This window comes from Neltuma alba, unplaced genomic scaffold (genome assembly GCF_004799145.2).
Source record: "Neltuma alba isolate B1F8T4 unplaced genomic scaffold, ASM479914v2 tig00011267_pilon, whole genome shotgun sequence".
Classification (NCBI taxonomy): domain Eukaryota; kingdom Viridiplantae; phylum Streptophyta; class Magnoliopsida; order Fabales; family Fabaceae; genus Neltuma; species Neltuma alba.
The window spans coordinates 269311-289504 of record NW_021635978.1 but is presented as its reverse complement, the minus strand read 5'-3'; the positions used below and the strand labels follow the sequence as shown (position 1 = coordinate 289504).

The following is a 20194-nucleotide window of genomic DNA, read 5'->3' as shown; positions in this document are numbered from 1 at the left end:
TTCCGTGGAAATTAAACAATTATGACCTTCAAATTAAAATCCCAATTCCCACTTGGAGATCTAACACTCACCCTAATTAAAAGTTTCGAGGGAGATATTGAGACTTTATTCACATGCGTTCCTCGAGTTAATCAAGTCGTTGTAACGCTACAGTATATAATGATATTCCTCAATTTTGAAAATGTTTACTCCAAGTTGAATAATCAAATAAATCATTTTCGTCAGCATGGACTCTATGACTATCGCAGATGAATACAATAATTAAGAGTCATAGGATAAATTAGCTTGCAGAAGTTATCCTCTTTTTTTTTTTTTTTTAAGTGGATGATTGAAAATGATATTATTTATTTATAATTTTCCCCGCTTAGTTATCACATTGACCTCGAAGGTGTTTCAAGCAACAAAATAGAATAATGGAGAATATTTGTGTAATGGCATTGATAAAATATTTAGACCATATAAATTATAGGCGAATGGTGGGTGTGTGTATGTGGTTTACATAATAAAGAAATCAATATCATTGACTCCCGCTATTATCAGGCACGCGAAAGCCTTCTAGGAAAATTATATTCGCTTAGACAATAAACTCCTAATTGGTGATTTATATATATTTATATATATATGAACAATAATATTCATGGCCCACATAAAAAGTCAATATATATGTGATGTTCTATCTGGATCAATATGTCACTTGGATCTCTAGCGCTGTGAATTATTACCTCATATCCTAATTATAAGATAATATTCGTAGTCTACGAGGCTTTATAATTAGGACCGGAAGTGATAATTTTTATTTGTCCAGCAAGGTACCAATAAACAAACCATGTTTGGATGTATGACTTTGATCTAAAGCTCGCCAATGAAATAAACCGATGAAGGGCAATGCATTCGCCTGAGCACGTACGCGTGGATATTGACCCGCCACACTCATATGAAGGCCTCCATCAAACTTCTGTGGGATTACTTACTAACCCCACTCATCAACGTATTACTGTATCGTCGTTGATTTACAAATTGACGATGTTTGTACTCTATAATTGTGCAACGGTTTCATCAGCAAATTAAAACTGAAACATATATTGAATCAAATACTACGCAACTAGCAAGACATTTTTCAGAGCGCGCACACACACGCAGCCTTTCATTAACCTGTTCCCAAAATAAAATAAAAACAAAGGCCATTTTTCCTGTTTGACAATAACTATTAATTAATTGGGCTACATATATACATACTTCACAACCAAATAAAATTTTATCTTAATTAATAATAAGCATTTTATTTGTTTGGATGATTTTTGTAACCACGTAAAATATATTTATTCTTTTTTAGATTTCAAGAGGTTGCATGGAGGATTCAATGTCCCGTGCTAAAGATGTGTCGATGTCCAAACTGGTCCAAATTAAGTTAGGTTGAGTTACTTTGGGTGTCAAATTCCACCACTAAGAATTTAAGAAAGCTGTATTTTCAGATTCAAACTCAATACCTAGTAATTAATACAACATCTTACAATTATTTTGAACCAAGCACTCAACCATAGCGGTAGATATTTTTTGTTTCTTAACAAACGCTTCTTCCTCGCCTTTTATTGAGAGGATTATAATTAAGTTTCGCTTAAAAAAAAACAGGTGATTATCATTCAAATTAGCGAATTAAGTTTAATCACTGATTAAATAATCAGTTAACGACGAAAGAATTACGTCGTTAATCTAATTTACGCGGATGATTTTATTTACTATTTTTTTAGGGCATCAAATAATAAAATCATTTGTTTTGACATGTAAATAAGAAAAAATGACATACAAATAGACCAAGGAATAATTAATTTTGCAGACCTATTTATAATTATCTCTTTTGGTTTATTTGGATAGATTTTGAAACTGGTCTTCCACGATCCCCCATCGATCAACAGCTGTGGCTTCACAGTTGACACCCGGGGTATTTCAACATGCAAATCCGATAGGTGTCCATAAACTACTCGTCCACGGGCCACGTGTCACGCCTGGTACGCATAAATATTTTTTGAAAAATATGAATGTGTAAATTTGGAATATGAAAACTGCTTTGAGGTCCCTCACAACACTTTAACAAAAAAAAAAGGTCTCTTGAGATGATTAAACTACTCTGAAGCCTCATGCCTCATGTCATTTAATTGTAATGGGTTTTCAGAATATAATGTCCTCAACTAAGGAAAAAAGTCCTTCATTTTCATGCCGAAGCCCTGCCGGCAACCGTCGGCGTGACCACCGCTGGAGATAAAACCGGAAAGAAGCGGCAGCCCCAGATGAAAGAGGCTACACTTGGGGTGGGGACCCGAAACATTATAGAAATTGTTGGGAGGGCCCCCGGGCGGCGCGCCCGCCATCTTTGTCTGGGAGGCTAGCTTTGTTCAATTTTCCATCTCCAATAATGCTCTTGAAAATTCAACCTCTACAATTCAAATTCAAAACGTTCATACATTATATAATTTTAAAAGAAATCAACAATTTTGCTCACTCACAACATTTTAATTCGCAATATTGAAATTATTCTGATCATAAAACCTTTAAAACGTGGACACTGGGGGCACCGGGGCATTTCATGTATTCGGCACGTTGACTCTGATGAGAGTAAGAATTGCTGTGCTCGTATTTATTTTGTACTACCTCCGGTCTTAATTATAAGACCCAGTTGACTAATTTGAGGAGATTAAGGAAAGAAGTTAAGTTAGCTATTTGTAATAAATAGATAGTGTCTTTCCTAAAATATCTTTGCTAATCAACTATATTGGCTAGGACTACAATTATTAGAGGGACTATCTTAGAAAAAAATACATAAATATGAAAGACAAAGTGGATTGGGGTCTTATAATTAGAACCAAAATAAAAGTCAAACAGGGTCTTATATTAAGGACCGGAGGTAGTATTGTTATTCGTAATATACAAGACACCGCCTCGTCCTCCTCCAAAAGGTCGTAGACGAAGATAAACGTGTGTGTATAGAGTTGGCAATATATATATATATATATATATATATATGTATACATAAAATATAACTTCAATAGTAGAAGTCACGTCCAAACGAATAAAAATGGGCGGTTTTTACATTCCAAATTATTCAAGCTGTTGGAAAAGAAAAAAGCCTCTTTCCTTCCTAGAATTTGACACTCACATTTATGACTTGTCCACGCTGACAGCCACCCACACGTACATGTGTCCGTCTATAATATCTCGGAAAAACTTTCTATTTAAGAAGCAATGCCATTTTCTGATCCAGTACGCTTTATAAGACTTTTTCTTGGATTTTAATGAGAATTGCTGCAGCTTGACTCAGAACATGAGACAACAATAATGTTAGCACCAGTAGTCAAACAATATGATATCAGAAGCTCAGCGAATAAATAGTCCACATAATCTTTCTTCCTGTGTTTCTCTTCCTCTAACCTCTGTCTGTACATGTCTCTCTCTGTATGTGTTAATTTCCTACACACTTCGGTTTCGTTGATTGAGGCCACATTCTTTTGCTTCCATGAATAGGATCCACGTGCACACACCCACCATTGCTGGTGAAGTCCAAAGGCATGGCAAGAAAATAAGAATATTGCCAATGCGTCATGTTTCACACTCCACAAATTCGTGTTAAGTACAATAATAAAACGAGAACTTTGAATTTGTGACACTTCAAATTATTGTTCAACAAATTAAACAACTACTACGATCATATTCACGCGCGCGCGCACACAGATATATATATATATATATATATATTTATATATATATATATTCGGGGCCAAACGTTATCAAGGGTGCTCGTGCTCATTGCATAGGAATATATAGTTTGATGTAAGCACATACGTGTGATATGTGCACGCTACATACTAATATTTGTGTGTATGGGTCCCCTTTTTGGGTACCGATTTGTGAAGTTTACTTGATCAAACTAGATAGTATTGTCCCTTTTAATCGATTCAAACGCAAAAATAGTGCAATTTTATCCCTCTTAATTACAACCAAAGACTGTACGTGTTCCTTTTTAATTTTTTTTTAAAGAAATTCAGGTTTTTAGTTGTAATTAATATTCTGAGAGGATCCTTAAATATCATGTACCTGTTAACTACGGTTAGGGATAATAGCATCATAGTTTTTTTTAAAAAGAAAAGAGAAAAAAAGAGATAAGCAACATGTATATCTTTGGCCTATGAAAGGATTGAGACTAAACATTCAAACTTATAAAATAATTAGAGCATTGAAGCAACATATATTATACCCTGAATTTCTTTTGCCAACATATTAATATTATACCCTGAATTATTAGCTTGCGTAAAAGTCAATATTATTAAAGTCACTGAATGTAAATCACGCTGCCATATTTGAAATTTTTAAATATATTGTTTAATTCGTAGAAACTCGATCGTGTATTCTTTTTTTACCCCAACAGAATCTGAAGAATCCAAATCTGAGCGCTTTTAGAGATATATATCTGTGTGTCTGTGTGTCTCTGTGTGTGTGTGTGAGAATAGCTGTACAAGCATGTGGCAGAAGTTTCAATGACAAGAGGACACAGATACATCTGCGTATATGTGTCTTTTTTAATTTGTACTATATATGGGATCACTTGGTAGAGGTCAATAAGAGGAAATTAAAATTCTTCTAAAATAATTAAATTTTGCTTATTTGATTAACTATAAAATTACTTTTTTAAAAAAATTAAGCCTTACACTTTCTCTATACTTGGAGCGAATTAACTAATTGAATAGAATCCAAATAAATTGTATTTTACAACTGCTTCTGGTCTTTAATATAAGAGTTTATTTGATTTTTATTTTGGTTCTAAATATATAACTCCAATTCACTTTATCTCTCATATTTATCCATTTTTTTAAAATAGTCCTTGTAATAATGGTAGTTATAACTTATACATTTGATTAGTAAAGATATTTTAGAGAAAGCAACATCTATTTATTACAGATAACTAACGTAACTAATTTATTTAACATACTCAAATTAGTCAATTAACTCTTATATTAAGAATAGGAAACAGTATTAGTTATTATACATACTCCAGCTTACCCTTAAAAAGTATGAAATAAAATTCAATTAAAAAGGTTTTTTTAATCCTTAGCATAAAAATATATATTTAATTAATTTGTTTTGAAGAATAGTTTAGGGCTAAGCTTCACAAAAAATGAAACAAGCAATTAAGAACAAACTTTTCAAGAAATATAAAGGCATTGTAATTAAACGCCGTTGTCGATATGTCAGGTTTCCTTTTTATTTGCTTAGGATGTCATCTCAAATCATCTCATGTATATATATACTCTTTCGGTTCTAAATATAAGGGTTTTATATTTAGGACTGGAAAAGTTTTTTTTTTTGGCCAAAAATCATCTTATTTATGTTCAGAGCTTGTTATTTAATTTTTATAGCCCCACCAACCCCTTCCTCTTGAAAGAAACAAAATGTAAACTTCTTTTAAATAAGTGAGAGTGCAAAACAGTGGCAATCGAAATGGATTAGGTACATCTCAGAGCAAATCTAGGGAGTAAAATAGTTTAATTAAGAAACTTTAATTTTAGGACTCCACATACTTCTAAGTTGGCTTTGATCCGAAAGTGATCGAATTGCCAGGTCAAGAGAAAACCCGAACTATTATTTGTTCCAAAGCAAATTGAGATCCAGGTGATTAAATTCAGTCTTTGAGATCAGATAACGCTAATATTACGCTAAACAGAACACCATTGATTTGTAACTCAACATATATAAAAAGATATGAGTAAAATACCCTGACTACTTTTTTAATTTGTATCAATTACACAGAACTCCATTCTATTTTAAAAATATATAGTTTAATTCAATAAGTTAACACTGTTATGAATATTCTAAAAAAATTCTCAAAATAGTATTTTTAACTAAAATATATATATTAAAATAAATTTTACTTACTATTTTACCCTTCATTCTAATAAATTCTAAAATTATATTTTTACGGTTATATAGATTTCATTCATTTAAGACAAACATAAAATACTTGATTAAAAATCTAACTAATAAATATATATATACTTTGACTAAACTTGTTTATAAATTTAAATAATTTATAAAATCTTTTAAACTTATATTATGTAAACTCTATGATAAAAAAAACTATGTATTTAAAATATGTTTTTACAATTTAAAAGAAATAAAAATAAATAATTGCTAATGAATTCGATAAAATATTAAAATTATAAAATTTTATGACTTAGATCAAAATTAATAAATTTTATAGGATATTAGAAATTTTAAAAATATATGTATTAGAATTATTTTTTATTTTAGAAAATACAAATGTCTAAATAATTATTAAATTAAAAATGGATATTTTGATTAAAAAAATAATTTAAAATCAAACTTAACAGCTAACTAACAGTTTGAATGGATGGAAATTTAATATTAAATATGAGAGGAGGGTTTGTATAACATACATTTTAATTATAAGGAGGTTTATATACGTTTCAAAATAGATGGGAGGCTTTTATAATTGAAATAAAATAGAAGGGCGGTCGGTGTATTTTACTCAAAAGATATTTATTTACATCAATTAGTTGGTAATGCATTCCGCAGTTTTCTAATGAGGCTGCTGGGATGGTGCCGCCCTAGCTATTTGTTTTCTAATATTCCCGTCATTAGCAGTTGAGGTTCTTTCCTATTTTATACTCATTAAACACGAATTAGGTTACCCAATCTCATTGATCAATATTCAATGATAATATACCCCCGGCTTTATAACTGATCACATATTTAACTCAGAGGTAAAAGCTTTTTATCCTGATAATAAGTTGTTCAGTGATGTTATCCTTTTTAATTAAACTCAATATCTCTTTCTTACGTGTCCATCTCTGAATCGCATGGACAGAAATTATATTATAACTTTCTAAATCACCAATAAATAAACGCACTGGTTTGGCGGTTAAATGTCATTTAACAAGATTCGGGAAAAAGATAATTAAAGTGCAGAAGTTGATCGTCAATTAATATTATTAATATTAATACTGATTCTCTCTGCTACGGAAGGTAAGTACTTCGAAACGAACACGAGCGAAAACCTTCACTCATAATAATTCATATCAAGGTATTGAAAAAAAACTAAGTAATATCATCTAGGGTGGAAAGCTACTTATTAGTTACGTAAAGTACACGCATCACTACTCCACCTCCTGCTCATTTCAAATTAAAATTGTATACATATTAATGCTAGATATATATATATATATATATATATATAATACTTGAAGAAATATAGATGAAAGCGCACACACGCACACACACATAAAAAAAAAAAAACAAGCTTCGTCGAATAATACTTTTAACACGTTGAATATTTGGTTCACAACATTTATATGAATATGAGGAATTAAGTCTCTACGCACGCATCTAGTCTAACCCCTCTTCTCTGCGGTTGTGATTGTGACAGGATACTCTATATTTTGCCTCTTGGATGGAAGTGATAGGGTTCTTCATTGAAATGTAATGCAATATTAATCTAATCTTTGATTTGGACGGGCCATGAAGCCATCTGATAAAATTAATGAGGAGATGCGATTGGATGGAGTGTATAACCGATCAAATTTTCCATATATCTAATACTTATCTTCAAAATAAAAATAATCTTGAATTAGCTGAAAGATTCCTTAACGAAATTATGAATTTGTCTTCATTTGCAATTAAATTTGGTCATTGAACGACATCGTGAAGGAAAGAGGTATGGTCCGCATAAGATGAAGGCCATACCCGGAATAGCTGACGATGAAATCGATGTACGAAGAGGTCAATGAAGCTCATATCATTTGGTGACAAATGTGGAAGTGATCATTGTGATCTCAACTTCCTCCACTGTTAGATTTAGGCAGAGCCATGAGCGACAAGAATGCATTAAACCTAAACATTTTGGCTCCATATTCCTAAACCTACTTTTGGTTGGCATTCATTAATTTATGATAGTGTGGATCGAGGTGAGATCATCAGCTCCTTCAAATTAATAGTACAAGTCAAATTAAATTCGCGACACTCTAATTGAAATCCTAGATATATGGCCTGGGGTTTTGTTTAATTTCCAACAATAATCTATGGACAGTCTCGAAACTTGTTATTAGCTAGAATTCGTATTAGGTATGTAGGAACTTAAGTAGTACAAGAGAAAGTTCCAAAAATCATGCCATGGATTAAGTTAATTGGTCGCCAAGGGAGCTTAATAAATGTATTGGAAATTGCCGGTTAGCAAAAATTAAATCTGGGTCTCTCCGCTCCGCCATGTTAGCGATGGACCCTATCTTGTTTTAGCAGAAGATCGAAGTGTAGTCTTGTCAGACACGCTAAACAACTTCGTTAAATTATTAAAGGAGTAGGGACGACATAAATGGTGGTTGACTTGACTTCAGCGTATGGACAGGCATTGATATTTTCATATTTTGAATATGAAGTGGTCACCGCTTTAATCGTTTTATTGGGGATACATAAATTTATCTTCCTCTCTTCATATTTATACACACACACACACACACTATATATTCTCATGTGCTTCCTTATTTACCAAGTTGAGGTTAGAAGAGGTGGTGTGAGGAGTCTGCGGGATTCTCCCATTTTCAAGCTAAAAAATAATTATTATTTAGTCAACATAAACAACATATATTTCGTTAAAATAGAATAAATTTTTTATTGAAATCCGAATATCTATCAAACAATACATTATCAATCAATATGGAAAATGTAATATAAAATATAAATGTAAAAATCAACACACGCATAAACAGTGCAGTTAGTTCGTTTTTAATAATTGATTATAATTCATGCGATACATGAGATCCACATACTTTATACAAAAAAATCATAGTTAATTCAGAAATAAGAGACGAAAATATATATCCAAAGCTGGCAAAACACGCCAAGTTTGAACTCGAAGACCCCTTCCGGCACCTCTCTTTGTCCTTCTCTCTGTGGACGGAATCTATTTCATAGCATAACAACTCAGATATGAGATATTAGCTCCTAATTATAAGATCTTGTTTGTAGACTATAAACAAATTCTTATAATTAGAATAAAAGATAGTGTTATTTAATATTACATGTTTTGATAATTACTTAATAATAACCGTGGTATTTATTAGAGAGCATAAAAGTATCTAACTTGTGTTCCTTTAGTTATGGAGCGTAGAGGGAGGTGAAGTGGTATGAGTTTGAGCAGAGTGGGAAAACAATAAATTGGGTTGATTGAAAGGCAACATATGGAAGTCGGTTCCACAAATGAAGCTCCTCAATCCGATGAATGATCCAATCCCTCGTCCATTCTGCGTCTCCATTTGAGTTGTTCTGTTTTGACTTTTGACTCCTCCCCCTTTTCTTTTTGGAACTTCCACTACAAATCACAATGGGCCTTCTTGGTCAAGAGTCCAATAAGAATGATGATTTTAGGCAATCTGGGCCGGCCTAAAAAAACCAGCCCATTCCAGAGGCGGGCTACGATGTTGTTATTGCATTCTGTTATGTCTCTTTTTAGGAAAAATTGTGAAAAAGTCTTCCATACAAATTTTCTTGATGAAAATTAACTAAATGAGAACATGGACGCGATATTCAGCTATCTCTTCAATATTCATTTTGTTTCGGCCATGTGAAAGAAAGAAATTAGTGGAAGAAGATGTGTCGTGTGTCCGGCCATCAAGTGGGGCCGAAAGAAAGCGACATTGAAGAGATAGCTCAAGAATTTAAGGTATCCCTCGCCCAAAACCAACAACGCAAAGTTAAGACAGGACCACGTCCACTATCCAAAAAGAGACTGAGGTGCCGTAAAAGTTAAAAGAGTAGTTCATTCCCCATCTGCTGTGAAAATTATACGTATATTCTCTCTCTCTCTCTCTCAGATCATTTCTAGTTTTTTTTTTTTTCGTTGGATGTTCAGCAAATAAGAATATCCGAATCCATCCCTTGCACTATAAAATGCTGTGGAATTTTGCACTGGAAAGCAGAAGAATATAAAAGTCCAAAATACAAGCGTAACATCATGTATATACTTGCCAACGAGGAAAAGAACGGATATATTTGGGCATCATTTTCACCATAACTCTAAAACTGAATATTCGCTCATTAATAAAAACAACGCCTCCGACCCCACTTCTCCACCGTACACATTAACGCAACACTGCTCTTGACTCTTGTTTTGACCCACTTCAATAGTATCTATGGACCCAATTAACACGACTCATTTCTTACTCCGCTTTATTTTTCCCATACCACCTCGCCAGAAATTATCATCTTCTATTAATTCTTTGGAGATAAGACATAACGTTGCACATTAATATGCCCCGCCAGTCAATTTCATGGCTCTGCCCGTACAAATGTTTGCGGTAGAAACTGATCTTCAATGACATGATACATAAATCTTCTCGATCTTTTTTGCCGTGTAAAATAAATCAAGAAATGACTATTCCCCACTTGTGTAGGTGTTGCTTGTATAGATGATGGTGTCGATTAGAACCACTTTAAAGTCAGAAAAAGGGGAGCAAAAATAAATAATAGTGTCCTCATGATCTCGTGGCCCTTATCGAATAAAGCAGTGATATATGGTTAACTTCACACCTAAGGAAGTGTAGAGAATATTCCCCACGAGCTGCATCGCACCACTGCGCTCTGCTGCGATGCAACAGAACTTTGTCTGTTGATATATCATCTTCCACTCAAACAATGAAGGGTAGAGAAAATTTACAGAGCCAACCCATTGACGCAGGCAGATGGAGATGAAGTTTTAACTAGGAGTCCCAGATAAGCAGGTACGCTCAGTAAAGCCGGGCAAGATTTTGTCCACACGCATTACACACATTCACTAGAACAGGAAACCGGAGAAAAGCAAAGTATGTTACAGGCTGTAAAGCTATAAAGATGGAAGCAGAGAGAGAGAGAGAGAGAGGAGGTAGGTCCCCACTCCCATAAAACTTAGAACCGGCCATACAATTCCAGTAATCAATGACCCCATTCTTTTTTATTTCACCTTATTAGCCCTATATTCTGGTTCTGGCAGTCAAATTCTACTGTGGATTACCAGACAGTCTCCGTCATCCATGGCACTTTTTTTTTTCCCCACTCAAAAAGGTGACCACCCATGCACTTTAATCGAACCGCTTTCGAACAGAGGCCGTCGTTTAGGTCGCTTTGGCACATGCAGGGGAAGGGTATTGTTGGCAGGGAGCATACCATGGTTAATAGTAATACTCAAAGAAATCACCCAAAAGGCAAAAGACTCCAGAGGCGATCTTTGTGCTAGCACTTGAATTTCTCAACTCGAAATAACACAAGATGCGCAGAGTAAGGGGGGCATTATTTCCCCGTCATTGTCCAGAGACAAGGATAGCCACATGCATTCTTTTACAAAATTTTTATAATATGACAAGATCTAGAGAGACACGCTGAACATGCAGGGGATCATAAACCTACTAAACTATTTGGTAGTTGGTTTGTCTGTCAGGGAGAATAAGGTTGCTCACCTCTTTCAAACAAAACCCATCGGAAGCATCTTAAAACTGGAGAAACATTTTCGCCAAATTATAGAAACGGGAATCTGATTGCGCACAGGGAAATAACCAAAATCACATCCATTTTCAAACATGGTCAATGGTGGCGGTGCTCAGATCGACCATGTCATTTCGATAAATTACTTCATCTAATTAAAGATAAAAGTAAATCAACACAAGTCAATTTCAACACAAAACCTACAAAATTACAAATGAACAGCAGACTAAGATGGAGTTCAAAACAGAAAACCCTACCACATAATGAACAGCAAACCCACAAAATCTACTACCCTTCAGAAGGTCATACACGTTAAACCAGAAACCAAAATCTGGTCCTTGACGATAAAAGTAAATAAGCTTAATTTGTTTCTGCGCCTTCCCAGACTCATTGATAGGTAACAAGGCATAGCAATCACAGTTGAATTGCGATAAAACTGGGGGTTACTCACAGCATGCAATCAGTTCTTGCAGGAAGCCTCCTGAAGAAATTCAGCGGCACTGAAGGAAGCTTATGACGGAACCTTGGATGCCTCAACACATAGAATCCAGTGAGGAGGGCCACAACTTGAAAAGGAGTAACATACAGAACAATGGCAGCAACAAGACAGAAAATCACAAACAGGGCTGTTGCCCTTGGATCTCGCCAGCTGAGCAAAGATTGCAGCCTCTCTCCCTGAGTAGCCAAGTCACCAACCACTGTCTGGATCCTCCCAGCAATACTTCTAAGTCGATCATATCTCATTCTTACAATGTCAGACGGTCGAGAAGTTGGGAATGTGTCAAATTCTTCATCCAGTTCATCAGGATGGGCAGAGTCCGCATGAGAGAGTCGAGTGTCCATGTGGGGAGGATGTCTTGGTCTCCACCGATAGTACCAAACTCCAATCAAGAAAAGATAAAGGAAAATTGTAGGTAAGATAAGCTCTGGATACATAACCAATATGATAAACAAGATGTGAATCAGAACTGTTGTGATAGGATTCTTCCAATTGCAAATCTGATCAAACCACTTCCCCACAGCAATTAATCCACTCAAAACTCCCATTATCCTGAAGAAGTTAGCTTTGCTTCTTCTCATACTCCACATATGGGAACCCACATCCAGCATATATTCCACTACCTCCTTTCTCAATGGTGGCTCAGCACGACTCAGCCTCATAGAAACAATCTGAGTTGCTTGATGCCTCAAGTTGTCAAGCTGGCTGACAGTTAATGGGTGAATATAATGCATCTTTGGCAACAAAGGTTGTGAGTACATATGCATCATGTTAAGCAAAGAAGAACAAGTGAACCTCACAGCCAAGTGAATCTCACCCATCTTCTTTACCCCATTAGGGTGAAGGACTAGGAGAGGATAGGAATGTGTATAGACCCGTTCAGTCTCAAGGGTGGAAAGGCGAATTCTTACCTTCCCAATCCTTGAATCCTTTGCTCCTCCACCCTTATCGCCGCCATGTAAATGACAGTTATCAAAAACACCAATAGTGATGACAGTGCAAGGATCAAAAACCTCCCAAGTATATTGCTCATTCCACTTGGGTGCAAAACTATCAATGATTGTCCTAGTCCTTACCCACTTCTGCCCATATTTTGCAACACAATAAGCATCTGTCGTCCCCCTCCCATCTTTGGTTTTCATAGGCATTAAGCCTTGGGCATTCAATATCCCCACTTCAAGAACGCCAATGCTGGACTTCCACAGCTGTTTTGCTGTTGGGCGTAGATCACTGCTGTAGTGAGTTGATTCATCCAAAACATGATAACCACCTTCTAGGGAGATCCTCATGTGGATCCTGCTAGCAAACTTGATTTCCTTCTTCTTTTCCCCTTCTACAACAACATGTTTCTCAAGATTGAACCACCTAGTGTCCACAGGTTTGTGATCTAGCCTCCTATGCACATACTGTAAAGGAATTACACACCTCCCCAACACTTCATCTTTGTTAGGTGCAACTCTGTCTTCCACACTCAAAATGAGGGGCTCCTCAAATGGCTCTGCTGCTACAAACATCAGGTCCTCATTCCACATTGGATTAATGCTCCTACTCTGAGAGATTCTGGTCCTCAAAGCCTGATTTCCCAGGATAGCCTTCACAAAAACTTCTGGGTATCTACCCTTGTCAGTTGGTAGCAGGTCTTGCGCCTCTATTACATTAACCCTTAAATACCAAAGCTTCGGAGATAGATACACTTTTGATCTAATGTTTGCAAGAGCATCAGCCCCACTAACTGTTGCGGCATCAGAGTGCCAAGCTTCAGGAAATGCTTCATCAGCTTGGGTACCCATCCATACTGCCAGCATTAGCTCCCCCTTTGCCTTATCGCCCTTCCTGTCCTCCAATCTATACCATTGTGGTGCCAGAGGGCTATCTGGGGGAACTCGTTTAGGGACCTCATTCAGGTCAAATGAAACACGGCCAATGAAGTCATCCTTCACAAAATCTTTATCTTTCACAGTAACCTCCAGCGTCGAGGCCTGCATCCGATCTTTGGAGAAAGCAAAAACCTGATTCCACTCAGGGTTAGTTTTCTTCTCAAAGTGACGAGTGGTGCCTTTGTAGTTTCCGAGCTTCACTTCAGCATAAGGGTCACAACTGCCAGTGACATCTTTTGCAGGCAGGTCCTTAGCCTTGACCACCCTTACATACAGGTATTGCATTTGCTCAACAAGATCATAGGTACTCGTTACTTTATCACCAGAGACCTTTCCCCCTCCAAGGTGAGGGTTGGTCTCCTTCAATAAATACTCTTCCGGCGGAGGCCTCTGCATCTTCTTGATTCAGAAAAAGGAGACCCAATTCAGAAAAATTTGAAACCGAAGTAGAACGATAAAATCTCGCAGGCGCAGGGATAGAGTTTGAACTTCGAAAATGATACCGTTCCGAGAAGCCTAAAGAACAGGAAAGCAGAGTCAAATAGCTGTTATAGGCCAGCAAACCAAGCAACCTAAATATTCGGGAAACTTGAAAATCTGAAAACCCGGATAAAAAGATAAATATACGAGCTAACAGCCAAAAATCTGAAAAAAGGCGATTCTTGATAACGGACAGAGAGCAGAAGTAGTCAATGGCAAACCTAGATGGCTAGATCTCTGATTTCACGAAGTTCGATGTTCAATTGCTGTAAATAACCTTAACTCCCGCCGGAGAAAGTCGAGAGCTTCCCTCAAAGCCTTTAGATCCGATTATCTACCCTGCAACCGCAAAGATTATTAACCCAAAAAACATTGTAAATACATTTCGAATGTTTTAGTTTCACAGGCGCAGGAAATACAACATGAAACCTAGATTGTGAGTTTGCAGACAGAAAAGCAGCAAAGATGATAGAGCGACATGGTTTTAGTTTTATATTTTCAACATTCCGAGATCTTGATGCGAATACCATTACTCAACTAACTAGAGTAAAATGTTTCCGGAAACAAGCACCTCGAACAGAGCTCACTCTTTTTTTCGCATGCTTGTTTTGCGCTTTTTAAGCCACCAACATGAGCGGTTAAAAAGGGGAAAGAAAAAAAAAAAAAGAAAGAAATCTAAACCAACATATCTACACACTCAGATTGTGCGTTCATACTAATCTTCTCTTTCTCTCGCTCTCTCTCTTTTTCTCGCGCGCGCTCTCTGTTCTTTTTTTCAATTTGCGGAAACCATTTATGGAAAAGGAAAAAAAAAATACAAAAAAGGCCAACTCCATATGAGTGAATGCCGGACAAAATATGATAAATACCAGCCACTGCGATGCATGAAAGTACTCGAGAATTTCTCAGCGGGCTCAATAGAAAGAAATGGAGCAGCCTTCATGTTTAAGAAGTAAAATGCCGTACGAATCAAGGGGTTAGGGATATACCTTGGCCAAGCGATTTGGATCCAAAATGAGGGTTGAAGTAGATTGGGTAGTTTCTTAGGAAGAACATGAAAGAAGCTCGAGGAATAGAGCTGGGAATTCCCAGACTGAGAAGAGAGAAAAGATAACGATGAGAGCGGCCCAAGGAAAAATGAAGAGATACAGAGAGAGAAGGCTCTTGAAGGTCAAGTGTTTTTCCGCCTTGGGTTTCTCGGTTTTCTTTTTCTTTTTCTTTTTAATTTTCCCCCCACTCCTTGGTGTGGGGCTAGGATCTGATGAATCTATGCAAAATATACACAGAAGCTCCTTACTTTACTTTTTCACACTGTGGAATTGCCCTGTTGGTGTACGGGAAGGTAGGGTGGAGGTGGGTCCACACGCGCCTGTGAAATCCTACGGTCGGCAATTACACGTGTAACTACCGCTTGCGCTGCTTTGATTTGAGATCGTGAGGATTCAGGATCAACAACTCCGCCCCGTCATCGGATCCTCATTTTCCACACGAAAAGGTGGGTTTGGGGACAAGACTGGAATTTCAACCTTGCCCTTTTATAGGACCATACCAGTATATTTATTGACCCTTCCTGCTGGCTCCACTTCCACAATTATGCTCTCCCCACATTGATTATTGATTAATTAAAAATTAAAACACGGAAAATATGGCGCCTTGTGAGCCCCATACTTCTTTTGAATTGCCATGTTGCCAGTACAATCAATCAGCACGAGAGGTGTGTTCATCTCGGATTCTCTCCCCTTCTTTTCCGTCCTCTTCCCTCCACTACTTTTTTTAGCCTTTCACAGTCATTAGATTAAAATTTTAATGGTTCAGATTTAATATTTTACAACATTTTATAAAAATAAATATAATTATAAAAATAGATAAATAAGTTTAAATTGTTAAAATCTAATTTAAACAGCTTATATCTACAGACTTATAACAGAGCAAATTTTTTTCAACTTTTTTTATTACAGTTGTTAACTGTTTAAACCAAATTTTAACAGTTTAAATTTATTTATTTATTTTTTAATAATATTATTTTTATAAGATGTTAAATCTAGACTATTGAAATTTTAATCTAATAACTGTGAAGGAAAAAGAGGGTAGAGAATGGGAGAAGAAGTGAGGAGAATCCAAGTCCGCTCATCTCCGTAACTCTGTCGAGTTTATTAGACAATTACTGTAGATTAAATTCATGCTTTTACTACGTGATGCTCTCCTACGCAATGAATAGAGGGATCAAGTCACCACGTGATGCGCTCCACCACAATGAATAGAGGGATCAAGTCGTTAGATCGACTTATAGAGGGAATTTGGGCAATTCTCAAAAATGTTTTTAAAAAAGTATTTTTTTACAGAATAAGATAAACTTCTTCACATTTTTATTTCGTAAACCATAAAAATATTTTTAAATTCATGATTTAGTTTCTATCTAAATACCTTTTTAGAATTTCTCTTGGTCCTGTTTAGGAGAACAACAATGATGTGAGCACTGATGTTAAAACTATCGTTTCTAGCACAAGTCGATTTCTTTTTGGTTATACTTAAATACTCCTCTGGTTCTAATTATAAGACCCAATTGACTTATTTGAGGAGATTAAGGAAGTAAGTTAAGTTGGTTATTTATAATAAATAAGTGTTATCATTCCTAAAATATCCTTGCTAATTAAGTATATTGGCTAAAACTATCATTATTAGAAGGATTATCTTGGAAAAAAATGCATAAATATAAGAGACAAAATGGATTTGGGTCTTATAATTAGGACCAAATAAAAAGTCAAATGGGGTCTTATAATAAGGACCGGAGGAGTAATTTATATACCCATCATACTCATGGAAAATTAAACTCATGGCTTTCGTATTTCAAACCAAACAAAAATTTAAAATACTTAATATAAAACCTGACTAACTAATTTGGAAAAAATAAAAAACTTGGTGTAATTAGTTATTTATAATAAAGATATGTTTTATTTTTTAGAATATCTTTACTAATTATGTATATTAACTAAAATTATCATTTGATGAAACCCGCAATATGTGCAACTACAATAAAAACTACTCCTTTAATCCTATTTATAGGCTACTGAAAGAAATTTTTTGTATGAATGCATAATTTTATCCCTTATTTGTTATTATTTTACTACCTCCGATTCTTAATATAAGACCTTGTTTGACTTTTATTTTGGTCCTAAATATAAAGCCTCAATCCACTTTGCCTCTTATATTTATACATTTCTTTTAAAAGTAGTCCTTCTAATAATGGTAGTTCCAGCCAATATACTTGATTAGCAAATATATTTTAGAAAAGACAACACCTATTTAGGACAAATAACTAACTCAATTTACTTTTTTAACCTCGTCAAATTAGTCAACTAGCTTTTATAATTAGAACCGGAAGTAGTGTTTTGTTTACATGATGTATATTGTATATTAAATGGATAAAATTAAAAGTTGTTAGATTTTAAATAATGGTAAATAAAGTTTAATGTTTTTCTTGACCTGTACAGTATATATTAAAATGACTTATAAATAAGATTAGAAAAGTATTTTAAAAAAATAAATAAATATAAAAAATAAAATAAATTTGAATCTAATATTTAGAATTAAATTAAAAATTGGGGTTGGAATATTCAGTTTGGGAAAAAAAGCCATTACTCTTTGTAGATTGGTACAATGGCTAGTTGCTAGTGGTTTATTTAGTAAAGACGAGAGTGGTTACGAATATGACACGTATAATTCTCTGACGGAGACAGGCTTAACAAACTCGCTTAAAACATTTCATTTACAGCTTGTTTGAAGCTGCGGATATGAGCGAGGCAAAATTATTTGCGTATACGTATTTTATAAATCATATTATCTTTACTCACTTTATTTTTATTTTAATCATAAATATGAGATTTTAATTTATTCTGTCTTTTATATTTATTTTTTAAATAGTTTTTATAATAATAATAGTTTTAGCTAATACACTCAATTAACAAGAATATTTTAAAAAAGATAATACATATTTATTACAAATAATTAACTTACATAATTTTCTTAATCTATTTAAATGAGTCAACTAGTTATTATATCAACAACAATAATTAAAAAACTGTTTACAAGTTATTTCAAATAAATTTTTAAGAAATCAAAATGTATTATTTCCAATTTAACCATGTACAGCTAGCCCTTTCAAACTTTTCACTGTTGGGGAAACTTACAAACGTCTTGTCTATTGTTTTGGGATAAAAGCATAATACACACACACACTACTATATTGCTCCAGAATATTATTTTAACGACAAGCTTGGAAACGGAATCATTCATCTTCAGATGCTAAACTGCGGAAAATTTACTGGACTAAAACGAATTTTTGAGCTGAGAGCATCTCGTTGAATAAGCGTGATTTTTCTTTTTCTTTTTTGAAATATAAGATTGATTTTTTAATATTCCAAGGAAGCGCAGGGTGATGTTAATCAAGGCTGCTGCATGAGATTAATTTAACGACTAGTTACTGATTTGGTAAGCCGAGACGATGAAAACGACAAAGTGACGTGGGAAGGCTGAGAGAGCAAGGGCACGTGCCCCCAAATGAAAAGAGAGAGAGAGAGAGACTGAGTTAATTAAGGGGCAACCTTGAGAAAGCAAGCATAAATAAATTAATAATAAATTAGTGCATGTAAAAGTATGTTTGGCGCATACTTATAGTAATTGAGATTAATTAATTACTTAGTTAATGGGGAACCATGTTCTGTCTCTGTGGGATGTCGGTATGGCTCAAAAGAATGTGGGTTGGTGGGCTTGTTGGCACCGCAATGCCTGCGTCCTGTTTTAGAACACTCTTCTTGTCTTTCATACCTTCGATTTTTTTGGGGCATGAAATGCTTCGTTGCTAAGTACAAGATTTATTTCAAAGTTTTATTTTAGTCTCAAATATTACTCCCTCCGTTCTTATTATAAGAGACAAATAACCGAAGTACCTTGATAAAAAAACAGTTAAAATTAGTTAAGAACAATTAATGTGTAAAAAGTATAATTTTTTTCAAAAATGCCCTCATTAATAAGGAGAGAGAGCATGAAGAGAACAATTAAATTATTAAAAGAAAGAGAAGTGGGAGGGAGAGAGAGTGTGAGTTGGAGATAATAAATATGGGTAAAATAGTAAATCAACACAAAAAAGTAGAGACAACTTGTAAGTGTCTCTTATATATAGGAACATACCATAAGTATCAAATGTCTCTTATAATAAGGAACGGAGGGAGTATTATTTAATTAACTTTTGTATCACTTTTTTTTATAATACCCCTGTACATTACATGGATTCCATTGGGTAATATGGACCGGCCCTCATCTACATCTCACTGTGCGTTTGTGATTTAACAGGGACGTGGAAGCATATATAGTTTGGATTTAGGAAATGGTTGAGATGTTGAGTCATACCTGAAAGGTCGTAGTGATCATTATCAATATGAGCAATGCCTATTGACGTTTTTATATAACATTTACATGAGGGAATCTAAATCTCATATGAGCCAAGTTGCTGGGCAGCCCGGTCCCAGCTCAATGGCCCCTACGCACAGTACGTACCTGTCTGCGTCCAGTTGCTTTAATCTGCAATTTAATGGAGACGCAATATTACTGCTCAGAGCACTGGAGCAGAGTGCAGAACCTGATACAGTGAGCTTAAATCCGTCTAATTCACGACTTTACAATTCTCAACGTATGGTCCGAATGAACTTTAATTTCTCTGGCTCAATTGCCTGATTGCTAAAATGATCAAGAAATATAAATAAAGGCGAGACCATGGATCCCACTATAGATCAAAATCATGTCTGGTTTAATCATAGTTTAAACATAC

The 20194-nt window shown here is 35.0% G+C and overlaps 1 protein-coding gene across 3 annotated transcripts; it reads right to left on the bottom strand.

Annotated features, from left to right (window-relative positions):
• Window positions 1-11582: 11582 nt before the first annotated feature.
• On the bottom strand, window positions 11583-15533 carry LOC114763234 (FT-interacting protein 3). 3 transcript variants are annotated; one of them, XM_028952855.1, is made up of 3 exons: window positions 15360-15533; window positions 14592-14709; window positions 11583-14406 (listed from the first exon to the last, which is right to left on the bottom strand). In XM_028952855.1, exon 3 carries the CDS (start codon window positions 14284-14286, stop codon window positions 11962-11964), a length of 2325 nt encoding a protein of 774 aa, XP_028808688.1. In that variant the 5' UTR covers window positions 14287-14406; window positions 14592-14709; window positions 15360-15533; the 3' UTR covers window positions 11583-11961. The 3 variants fall into 3 exon arrangements, with proteins under 3 accessions (XP_028808688.1, XP_028808689.1, XP_028808690.1); XM_028952856.1 differs by lacking the exon at window positions 15360-15533 and adding an exon at window positions 15240-15327; XM_028952857.1 differs by lacking the exon at window positions 15360-15533 and adding an exon at window positions 14800-14866.
• Window positions 15534-20194: the final 4661 nt, after the last annotated feature.

Bases quoted from the DNA above. Each gene is read 5' to 3' on its own strand.
- LOC114763234 (XM_028952855.1), bottom strand. From the start codon at position 14,286: ATGCAGAGGCCTCCGCCGGAAGAGTATTTATTGAAGGAGACCAACCCT.